The 10,921-nt window shown below is 44.4% G+C and overlaps 1 protein-coding gene across 1 annotated transcript; it reads right to left on the bottom strand.

The window, feature by feature from the left end:
- Positions 1-2,616: 2,616 nt before the first annotated feature.
- On the bottom strand, positions 2,617-8,709 carry gpnmb (glycoprotein (transmembrane) nmb). The gene is made up of 11 exons (XM_071896578.2): positions 8,562-8,709; positions 8,316-8,480; positions 7,693-7,866; positions 7,439-7,600; positions 7,036-7,359; positions 5,926-5,985; positions 5,563-5,763; positions 5,132-5,237; positions 4,115-4,335; positions 3,793-3,883; positions 2,617-3,482 (listed from the first exon to the last, which is right to left on the bottom strand). Exons 1-11 carry the CDS (start codon positions 8,704-8,706, stop codon positions 3,329-3,331), a joined length of 1,803 nt encoding a protein of 600 aa, XP_071752679.2. The 5' UTR covers positions 8,707-8,709; the 3' UTR covers positions 2,617-3,328.
- Between the last annotated feature and the right edge of the window lie 2,212 nt (positions 8,710-10,921).

The raw sequence follows: 10,921 nt of genomic DNA, 5'->3' as shown, positions 1-10,921 counted from the left end.
ATGTACAAAACAACTTATAGACATACCGAATAATGCCAACCGTACATAATTGCAGCAATGCCGTTTAGTTTTGGGATTGACATTCTTATTGTTAACGGTACTTTCATTTTCAAAATTCTTTTTTTTTTTTTCCCCTTTTTGCCTTCCTAGAAGGGCCGAGGCCGTGCAGGACGGCCTTGCGGCAGCCCTCTCTGTAGCCACTCTAGAGATAGAGATAGCAGAGCGTCTGTTTTCTTTCTGTTCTGTTTCCAGGCCGTCTGCTTAAGGCTTCTGAACCACCTCCTTGACTATAGCAGTGTCTTAGCAAGGTCCAAGCCCGACTAGGTTTGTTTTTCATAGAGCGAGCTTTGTCAGTTTGAAGTGGCCCTCGTAGCCAGGCCACCAAGTCAATGTTAGCGTCGTTCACTGCATGGTGAGGGTAGGGGGAGTCACACTGATTGATGCTTTGTTTTTTTGTTTTTTTTTTGTTGTTTTTTGCTATAGGAATACAATCTAAACAAAAGACTTTCTGTGTAAACCCACAAATGTAACTTGAAGTGACGTTTCAATTTGTTCATACAGGGAAAAACAAGCCAGAAAGGCACAAAAAAAAAAAAATTAACTGAATGAACCTTGATTGGGGTAAGAAAAGCGGAAGAAAAAAAAAATCCAACAACTTAAATATACCAAGTTTATTTCTTTTTTTTTTTTGTTTTGTTTGTTTTTTCATGCCGAATGTAAATATGTTGATTGTGGTAAAAGTGCTCGAGTGTATCCATGCTTCCACAGTAGAACGCCGTCTACCTCAGCTGAGGGGGTGGGGGGGGTGTTGTGGCAGTATAGGCGCCCCGCCCTGCCCCCACCGAGCGCCAGCGCGCACTGATACCTCAGTCCCCCGGAACACTTCTTTCTGCATGGGCGCGCCATCCTAACACCGCGCTTTACCTGAGGGGCACAAGTGATACTTAAAATTATCCCCAACACCCCCCCCCCCCCCCCACCCCCCTCCACCCCTCCCCACCCCTCTACCCCCCTGCTTCCCTCCTGCCCCCTCTCCGCAGTTTGTTTTGATCTACCTCTTTAGACACGTATTTGAATTAGAGGCATTCTTCTATTTGTTAGATTTTTAGGGCCCCCCCCTTCCCTCCCACTCCCTTTGCTCCTCCCCCACGCTTCCCCCAGATGATTCGACAACGTAAAAATCATGTACTCTTTAGAAATGAAAGAATAATCGAAAGTGATCAAAAATGTTTTCTTTGCCAGCGTTTATATATACTCTTCTAGCTTAATTGATTGAAATCCTCAAACATGATGCTTATTTCTTTCTGCTTTCTATTTTTTGGTGGTGTGGCTTCCATGTATTTGAACTTTTGCTTGGGTTTTTTTGTGAAAAAGGTCAAAAATCACCTGTTTGATTTTGCATTCAATAGATGAAAGGAGAAAATACAGTTTAAAAAAAGGGCCTGCCTTTTTTTGTTTCTGGTTTGTAAGGCTATAAAAGAGATACAAAGTCCAGTCCTTTTTTTTTTTTTTTTTTCCTTTTTATGTCTTTCACGGATGCTACACTCACTCGCTGATTTGGTAGCTATTTGTTCTGTTAGCATTTCTTGGCTGTGTAACGTGGAACATCCTGTTGGTATGGGACAGATATGAGGGACTGGGTCTGGGAGTTTTTGGAAAGTGATCTAACTTCAGCATGATATCCCCTCCTCCCCCTCTCTGCGACCATGCTTGTGCCCCTTCACCTCCCCCTCACACAGCTCCACTTGTCAAATGCCTCTGAATAAAAAAAAAAAAGAGAAAAAAAAAAAATGAAATTGGCTCCTATGTGTTTAGCCTTTTTTTGTTTTGTGTTTTAAGGTCATTTTGGCATCACATGTCCATATAGGCAATTGAGATGAGACAACCAGATGCGTCCCTGATTGCAAGTCTTTAAACGGACTACTGTGACTCAAAAGGTTATTACAGTTCAAATCATTTTCATGGACCAAATGCCTGAACCTGACACTGGCATTGTATCATTTTAACACCAATAAATCATTGCTACATTTTTCTTTTTTTGGATTGCTTTATGGCACAATCCATGAAGAAGGCCACTGTCCTTCCAGTGCAAATGGTGTTAAAGCTTGTGTCTGGTAATGGTAGATGGTGGAATGAGTTAAAGACCAATTGGGGAAAATCACTTCAACAGGTTTGTCCTCTTTAGAATAACCAGAGGAAAACCTGTGCGGCCGGGGTGGGGGGACGAGTAGCAGCATCCTCTTTTGAGGTGAAGCAGCAAGGTTTATGGAAAATGTGTTAATTTTGAGGAACACTAGCACTAACAATACAACTGGTGTAAGATGGTCTACTAAATGTCTCAACCATGGTCTCATTTGCTCACAGTAATTGTACAAATGTATCAATTAATTTGACTGATATATTGATGTTTAAAAATGTGAAACGGCACCTTTAATCTGCTGAGAATTTGTGTTGGTGTTGAAGGATGGCAACATCTTGGGTTTGCAATGCTTTTCAGCACATTTAATGTGTTATAGGAATGATCACATGTGCACACTTGGTGGCAGCAGGTTATCACCAAATCCTGCTTTTTGAAATGTCCCCAGATCACTTGGACTAGTTTAGAAATGTGGACTGTCAGAGGAGAAATACATAGACAACACTGCATGCCTCCAACAGACCGAGACACCAGTGGTTAGTTCACAACTTTTATTAGAATCCTCATGTACATTTTCCAGTAACTTGTTTCAAATACATCGACTATTCCAGTGTAGGTAGAACTTTGCATTTCCTTTCCATTCACTCAACTGAGTAAGAGCATGCACAAGACATGTCAGAGGTGGTTTTTAAAGCATCACTTCAGCACATTTTATATAGGAATATATTGATCTCAATTTCACACTTTTGTGTGGATCATGATTGCAAGGCACAGACATTTAGACATGGTACAAAAGTGATGCCTTCCATGTTAAGCGGACAAAGCAGTCATGGCCTTGACCCATTTCATTCCTTAACTACTTCAGCCAAGGATTTGAAGCAACGAGGAAATCAAACGGAGTAGGGCCTCACTCTTACACTTAGCAGCTTCTTTAATACAGCAACTTACCAATCACACAATGCCCAAGCAATAGCCATTTGCTGTAGCCTACGTTTCTTTAAACCAACTGAACTACAAAACAAAAGTCATTAGTATTATTATTTCTCTACAGACGTGAAATGTTCCTGCTATCTTAACTCTTAAATGTGAAGACCTTTGCTTGGTTATTTGCACAGCCATCATGTTTCTCTCTTGCATAGGCCTCAATGTTTTTGCCGTGCACCTGGTTTGACTGTAGGTGCCACAGAAAGCCTACAGGGGGCGCCTCTCAGTCAGGAGGTGACGACTCTCCTCGCTGGTGGGGAAGAGTGTGTCCCTCAGCCGGCCCATGCGACCTCCGACCCCAACGTGGCTGCTGGCATCTTCCACCAGCGACCTGCGTACGGGCCGGTACACCTTGTAGCGCCTTGGAGAGGTGGAGAGGAGGCCAGATGAGGGATGGGAGGATGTTGGATGGATGTTTGGAGGGGTAGAATAAGGTCAGAGATGTAAAGGAAGAGCAGGAAATAGGAGATGACAGATGGGAATAGAGGTGGTGGGAGACTAGTTGAAATCCTCTGTGGATGCTGACTAACCTGTACATTACTGGAAATAATGCTTCCGTGTGTGTGTAATTTAACTTCCATGTGTGAGCATAAACATCAAGACTACATAATTGTACATTATTAGGAGTGTGTGTCTGTGTACATGTGTCCCTGCGTGAGAAGAGGACTCACTTGTAGACCAGGAAGGCCATGAAGGCGAAGATGGCCACCAGCACAGCGCTGGAGGAGAGGACCACCTCTGCAGTGTGAGGAGTCTGGGAGACTGCAGGGGATGGAGAGAGAGAGAGAGGACATCAATCTGTCCATCCTCTACATAGGATTATTGCACCAGCTACTAGTTATACACAGGGGGTTTATGATATGACCGCAATTAAAGTTGTGCAGTGGATGTGATATATTAATAATTCTCTTTCTCTTCCTGAAGGACACTACAGCAGAGCGGATGGTTCTCGCCACATGTAAGTGTGTGTGTGTGTGTCTTTGTGTAACCAACCAGGTGTGTCCTGCGTCTTGCTGACGGTGACGGTGGTGCTGGCCAGGGCCAGGCTGCTGGAGTCCTCCAGGGTGATGTTGACGCAGTAGGTGCCCGGCTCCAGGAACGTCCGCCTCAGACGCACCTCGCAGTCTGACGACGGAGGCACGTCGTCGCACACGATGTTACGCACCTCCGTACAGCTGGGGTCCGACACGATGGTGCAGGCTGAGGTGGGGGTGCTGGGGGGAGGGTTGGAGGGAGGGAGGGTTAAGTGAGATGAAGAAACGTGTTGTTTATTTCACCCATGACACTGCAGTGATGAGAGAACCTCTTAAATCCAATTTTCTTGCATTTCTTTTTTCCTTAAAAGGTGCAGTAAGTAAGATTTTTACTGTCCCATAGCACAAAATGACCAAATTTCTGCATATTATTTGTCATATTTTCAACTGCTCAATAATGAAGGACAGTGCTACAAGTGAGCCACCGCTGCCAAAAAACATGCCAAAAAAGCAAACGACAAAGCAGTATTATCATTACAGTATTTTGCATCATAATTTATTGCCTCTTCACTGGACGTTTCTGATGGATCTCTACTCTAATTAGCTACCTTACTTCTCTCTGTTGTGAAAATGTGACTTTATTATTTGTGTTAATTACAGGCTGCCGTAAGCTGTGCCAGAAACCTGCCGATGCTACAATTCCTTGGTTGCCAATAGAGGCTGATAAAGGTCATAGATTACTTAATGCCCCTTTAAATGAAAAAGTAACATGCTTTTTGGTGTGTTGAATACATTTCATGAGCTAGGGGCCCATTAAATCATTCAAAACCGATTCCATATATTCAAAAAGGTATTACTGTCAGAAAATGCAAGTTTTTCTTCATTCTTGAAAAGTTGACTTTTTGGAGATGGATGGTTTTCATCCAAGAGCAGTGAGGAAAATATATAAGCCTTAAGAGAGATTAATGACCAAGTTGATTGAAGGCCAATGTTTAGATGGACTGATTTTAACTGATATAAGCTCCGCCTCGCTCACCTGCCCAGGCATTTGACTAGGAAGCTGATGTCAGTGCTTGTCACTCTGGCAGCGGAAACGTCCACAATCCGGCTGGTCGGCTGGCTGTTCAGTGTGTGTTTGGGTTCTGTGGAGGGCAGAGTAAGTATGTTGTCATTTTTAGCTGTTTGTCACAGAAAGTTTTTTTTTTTTCAGATTTTCAGAGGGGGTTTTTGCTGTCATGTGGTCTAAATGTGAAAACAGAGGCTCTTCTAACACACCAAGACACATTCCTGGGGCAAACACTGGAGCATTATTAAGCATTAAGCTCTTTGGAATGGCAGAGTGAAGTAGGCCCCAGAAATGCATCAAGGTAGCGTCAATGTCATCTGTAAAAATGCATTATTAAAGACTAATGCCATCTGTTCTATTAATTCTATTCTTACTGTATTCACAGCCCTCCCGTGACCTACCAATGATGATGATGTCACCCATGAAGGTCCCATAGGCGTAGCGGAAACACTCGCCGCTGGCGGCCCGACGCCCGCTGCGCAGCCAGGCCAGAGCGGTGGGGTCGGCCACCGTAGGGGGGAGGGGCTCAGTGGTGGGGAAGCCTGTCGTCACGGCACTGGGAGGGGTGGAGGGGAGGGGCCGGGCGGTGCTGGCGGCTGGGGCTGAAACAGGAAACAGGAAGCGGTGGCAGGATGTGAGCTCACTCAACAGGCGTGCGTGTATGTGGATGCATGCGAGTGTGTTATGGTCGAGTGATTGATTCTTCAGTAAATCACACATGCGTAAACACACACACACGCATGTTATTAGTTGTGGAGTCTCACCCTGTGTGGTCTCCATCTTGCTGGTGATGGCGTGGGTACCGGGGGGAGGTGTGGGAGGCTCTGGATGAAGAGACAGAGAAATATAGATATGACCATCATAGAAACATCTCTGCGCTGTAATACTTTATTGGTCCTTGTAGGAAAAGTCGCTTTTTTGCATTCCCCTCGCCATTGAGGTCAAAGTGCAGGGCCAGTTATGTACGAGCGACCCTGGAGCTGGTAGGGATTCAGTGTCTTGCACAAGGACACTTCAGCAGGATGGATGCTTGCTCAAATCTGGAGTCTTGCAGTTGAAGGACTGGTCTATCTAACTACTAGGTCACCCTGCTGCCCCTATCTCTAAGTCTGAGCCCCAGTCGATGGACCTATACTTAACAAACATCGGTATTACAGAGTGTGAGGGTGTATATGTATTGTGTGTGTGTGTGTGTGTGTGTGTGTGTGTCAGTGCACTTGTGTGTGTTTCTACGTGACTCGTTCTGACTGTAACCAAATGAATGAATGAATTCTTTATTTTCGTGCCACACTGGTGTCCCCTCCTACATGGGATTACATGACACCACTACTAAGTAACACCAAACCACTTATCCCCCACAAAAATAAGTTGTCCCCGAAATACGGTCCATACAAGAAAGAAAGAAGGAAAGTACGTACAAACGTGTCCCCCCCACATTCATACTCACACATACATTTCCACATATAGTGTATAAATACGTAAACATACACATATCCACATGTCATACATGTATACACGACATTATACAATAGAGACCAAACATTACTCCTTTTGTTGATACAATACTCCTTTCCTCAAGTCTCAAGCTTTCTCGATATAATCTGCTGACCCAAATATCTCGTGTTCAACCCAAGTCCCACATACATGAAAAATGTACCCCTCTAGTCACCTTGCCAAAGAAAATGTCCCATTGTTTGCTATAATAAGAGCAAAACATCATGAACTTCATTTTCTGCACAGTGATCTTCTCCTCTTGCAGGTTACATCATTACATCAAGTATTCATGCTTAACCTCACAAAAGGTGTGTAACTCTGGGAAGTGTGTATGCATATCTACCCACATCTATATCTACGTCCATGTCTCTGTCCCGTACCTGTAGGAGGTGGCGGTGTGACACCCTTGGGAGTCGGGGTGGCGGAGGCGGGCGGGCATTCGGCGGGGAACGCCGCCTCGACCATCAGCTTCACGTTGACCTTGCCCAGCGTGCTGTAGGTGTGCGCCGCCACGTTGCTGTGGGTCACCAGCTGGTTGCCGTCTCTGAAGTCCCAGATGTAGTCGACGGCGGCGGCGGTCTTGAGGTAGCCGCTGGGGTCGTGGACCTGGACTCTGAAGACCACGTCGTCGCCGCGGAAGAAGACGTTCTCCGACTGGTTGACCGCTGCCTTCTGGGAGATGTTGACCGCCACAGGGATTTTATCTGAGGGAGAAGAGGGGTATAAGTCATTTATTCACTAGGTTTCTGATCTCTAAGATGGTGTGTGTGTGTTTGTCTCCACCTGTGACATAGAAGACGGTGTTGTCGGTGGCGAGGGGGCTGTACTTCCTGCGCTCGCGTTTCCTGTAGACCATGACCTCCATGACCTCGGCGCCCAGGGTGATGGCGCTGGTGTTGAGGGTCAGGCTGGAGGAGGAGCCGTCGCACGTCTCATAGTACTGGCCTGGGACAGGGAGAGGGAGGGATTCAGTGTGAGATGTGTTTTTGCATGTGTGTGCGTAGGCCCACTCGTTGGTATGAGCGTGCGTCCCTCACCCCTCGTGTGCCACACGTAGACGTAGCTCTTGCGTTTCCAGTCGTTGCTCTGGGGGAAGGGCTTGCCATCGGGGAACACGTTGCACCTCTTCAAGTCTGTGCACTTCCCAAAGCCGTAGTCGTCCATCCAGGACGTCCAGTTGTACACGTAGCCAGAGCGCACCTGTCCATTGGCTGGTCAGAGGAGGTAAGGGGAGGGTGACATCCAAGTAAAGGCGTAAGTCATCCAATTGATATGGAAAAAAGAAAAAAAATATGAGTTCTGTGTATAATCTTCACTGTCCTAAAATAGTCTTGGCCAGAACTTTTTCAAAATTTAAGAAAATAAAGGCTCTGGGCAATTATAGACCCCCTAACAGTGTGTGATGCAGATTAAGAAGAAGCTATAAGAAAGGCCTTTTTAAATACAGCCTTTGGGGCCTCCTCTAGCCTCCTATTTTATTTTATTTTATTCCATTTTATTGTATCCATGAGTTTATGGGATTGTGTGTTTTTTTAAATATTTTTTTATGACTATGCTCTTTTATGTTGTATGGTATGAAGTAGTGTGGATGGAAGGTGTTTTGTGACATGGCATGGTTTGGGGTAATGTGGATTGGGATGGTGTGGCCTTTGGGAAGCACCTGAGGCCTCCAGCTCCATACCGGTGTCACAGTGCTCGTCCCAGACCAGGTCCCCGTTGGCATCCTCCTTCTGGCAGGGAGGATACTCCAGCTTCGCAGTGAAGGAGACGCAGGAACCGTTGATGGCCGGACTGTCGCTGGTCAGACGAACCTTAACGGGTTTACCTGCAGAGAAGTGGATGTTTCAGATCAACGACTCAAAACGCAAACAGCAAGGATTCCAAAAGAAGAAATCACTAGGCTCACCTTTATGGTGCATGAGCTCCTTTGGCTTTGGGTTTAACGGCGGGTAAAGGTAATCGTCCCACGGGTTGGTGTCAGGATCCCACCCAGGGATTGGTGGGATTGGGAATGGAAACTTCCCTGGTACTGCGTGCTTGTGGGGGAACATGTCCCTGAATGCTAGAGAGAGAGAGAGAGAAAGAGAGAGAGAGGAGAGAGACAAATTGGCCTGGGACTCTCACAGCGGGCTCTGAGGACCCTTGAGGGTAGGCCTACTTGACGAGTTTCCAGGGTTCCCAACAAAATGAAAGGTTATGTCAGTTTATTATTTAATTCACTCGGTTTTGTTCATTGAGAGAATATTGCAATTGTTTCCTTCCAAAAATACTGTACACCTAAAAATTGTTACCTGAAATTCATCGGTCTATATTCCAAAACCACAGATGATTCTACGTTCAACAACATATTTTGTACACAACAGCATTTTGTAAGCAGAAATCTAACAAGACTAATGACCTCAATACCCCAAAAAGAGCTTTTATCTCATGCTTACAATAATTTTGAAAGAATAGGTTTGGAATTTGTCAAATGATGGATAGCTCATTTTATTTTTATCATAGCATTCACTCACTTCATTGTTATCTCTGTATGCAGTGTAGAAAACTGTGTAAATCTATTCAAAATCCCTTCTGAAAACAAATGTTAGTTTGGGGTTGCTGAGTGGAGATTTCCCCAATCTAATGCGTGTCCTTATAGGGGCCTTTGGCGTCAAAGTTGTTTAAAACCTCTGGGTGAGGTCATGAATTAAAAGCTTGGCTCACAGGTAAGTGAATGACATCAGTGTTTCCACTAGAGGGCAGCTCTAAATCGGGTATTTCAGTAAAAGCTCCCTCCGACTGAAATGCAGATGATAATTTGTTCATTTTTTTCATATATATTCCCTAGAATATATTTAAACCAAGAGATTAAGCTGAATTTCTTAGCCCAAAAGAAAGGAAAAACACAAACCTCACCACTATGGAACACCCAGCAGCCATGACATGAAAAGTTTGATACCAGACAGAAAACAAACTCTTAAGATGTAGCTATATATGTTTTTGAATCCAAAATTAGGAATATTTTCTATTTTCAGAGAGAAAGTGCGATATTCAGTGGCATCACTGTGACCGCAGACCGTCAGCCAGTGCGCACGAGCCTTAATTAGGCTCATGGGACTCTGACTGGTATAAGACAGCAGATCTGGATCCACAAACAGCTGACAGTAAGCAGCCAAATATGACAGAAATTTTAAGACAAATACAGAACGTGTTGGTTTCAAAAGTCTGCCCCATACCTCATAAATGTTCCATATCCAAACATTACATCAGAGTGCAAGAGAATACACAAATTCTGTCACTTCAGTGTGGATTTTTAAATTTAAGCGGATATTTTATAACTACATGGTGATTCTACGGTCGACGTTTATATTGTTTATATCACACACTTGCCCCATATAGCCTACAATTAGACTATTTGTCCAAATCATCTTGAGCAGACAGCCTCATTTCAATTAGTCCAACTTGCCAAGTTCAAAACACCCCACTTACTTTTGCGTCCATCAGCTTGATAAACGAAATATGTACATGCCAGTAGAAAAAGATATAGTAGACCTCCCATTTCGACCATTCAGCAGGAAAAATAAGTTGTTGATAATAAATCCTCAGAAAAAGCAACACCTCTTCACGCAGACCCCAGCAGAAGAGCTTGTTCCGCGCAGTGCGCCCAGCTCTCCAAGTGCTTCCCCCTGCGTGTCCTGATGCTCAGTAATTGAATCTTGGGTCCGCTGAGCGCACAAACATGTGATGGGTCTAACAAGACGCACCTCATCCCTCATTAGGGTCCTTAATGGTTTTGGTAACGCGTGGACGCGAATCATGTGGATCCCGGTCCCTTTCTTGTCTTGATCCCCCGCTGATGGATCCAAACCCCACTAGATCCTCTTCGGGGAGAAATGAGTTAGACCTTTATTTAGAAGTAGTATTTAGGTATTCCAGTAATATAAAACTATTAAATTATAGCCCGGATCTCCACTCACCTCCATCCTCCAACACTGGCATCACGCATCCCCCTGTATTCCTTTATTTAAATTGACTTATTGTATGATATTTTGTTTGCTTTTGTTAATTATGAGTAGCTTATTTGTTGTGTTTTTATATTTTTCATGTCTGTTTGTATGCAACTACTTGGTTCTGCTGCTACGATGTCGAAGAATATTGTCCCTTCACGGACAATAAAGATAATCTTATTTACCTTATCTAGTATTTTATTATCTTCGCAGCCTTTTCAACATTGATTCCATGTGAACTTTTAAAACGTGCTGAACCAAGTGGAAACCGGGCTTTCAT

The sequence above is a fragment of the Centroberyx gerrardi genome, chromosome 19 (genome assembly GCF_048128805.1).
Source record: "Centroberyx gerrardi isolate f3 chromosome 19, fCenGer3.hap1.cur.20231027, whole genome shotgun sequence".
In the NCBI taxonomy this organism is placed as follows: domain Eukaryota; kingdom Metazoa; phylum Chordata; class Actinopteri; order Beryciformes; family Berycidae; genus Centroberyx; species Centroberyx gerrardi.
Note: the sequence above shows the minus strand (reverse complement) of the source record. Positions and strands in the feature narration are given on the sequence as shown.

Coding starts and splice junctions, on each gene's coding strand:
- gpnmb (XM_071896578.2), bottom strand. CDS start 8,706: ATGTTCCCCCACAAGCACGCAGTACCAGGGAAGTTTCCATTCCCAATC. Junction 7,601..7,692: donor CTACGTGTGGCACACGAGGG/GTGAGGGACGCA, acceptor TCCCTGTCCCAG/GCCAGTACTATGAGACGTGC. Junction 5,238..5,562: donor GGGTGACATCATCATCATTG/GTAGGTCACGGG, acceptor TGCCCTCCACAG/AACCCAAACACACACTGAAC.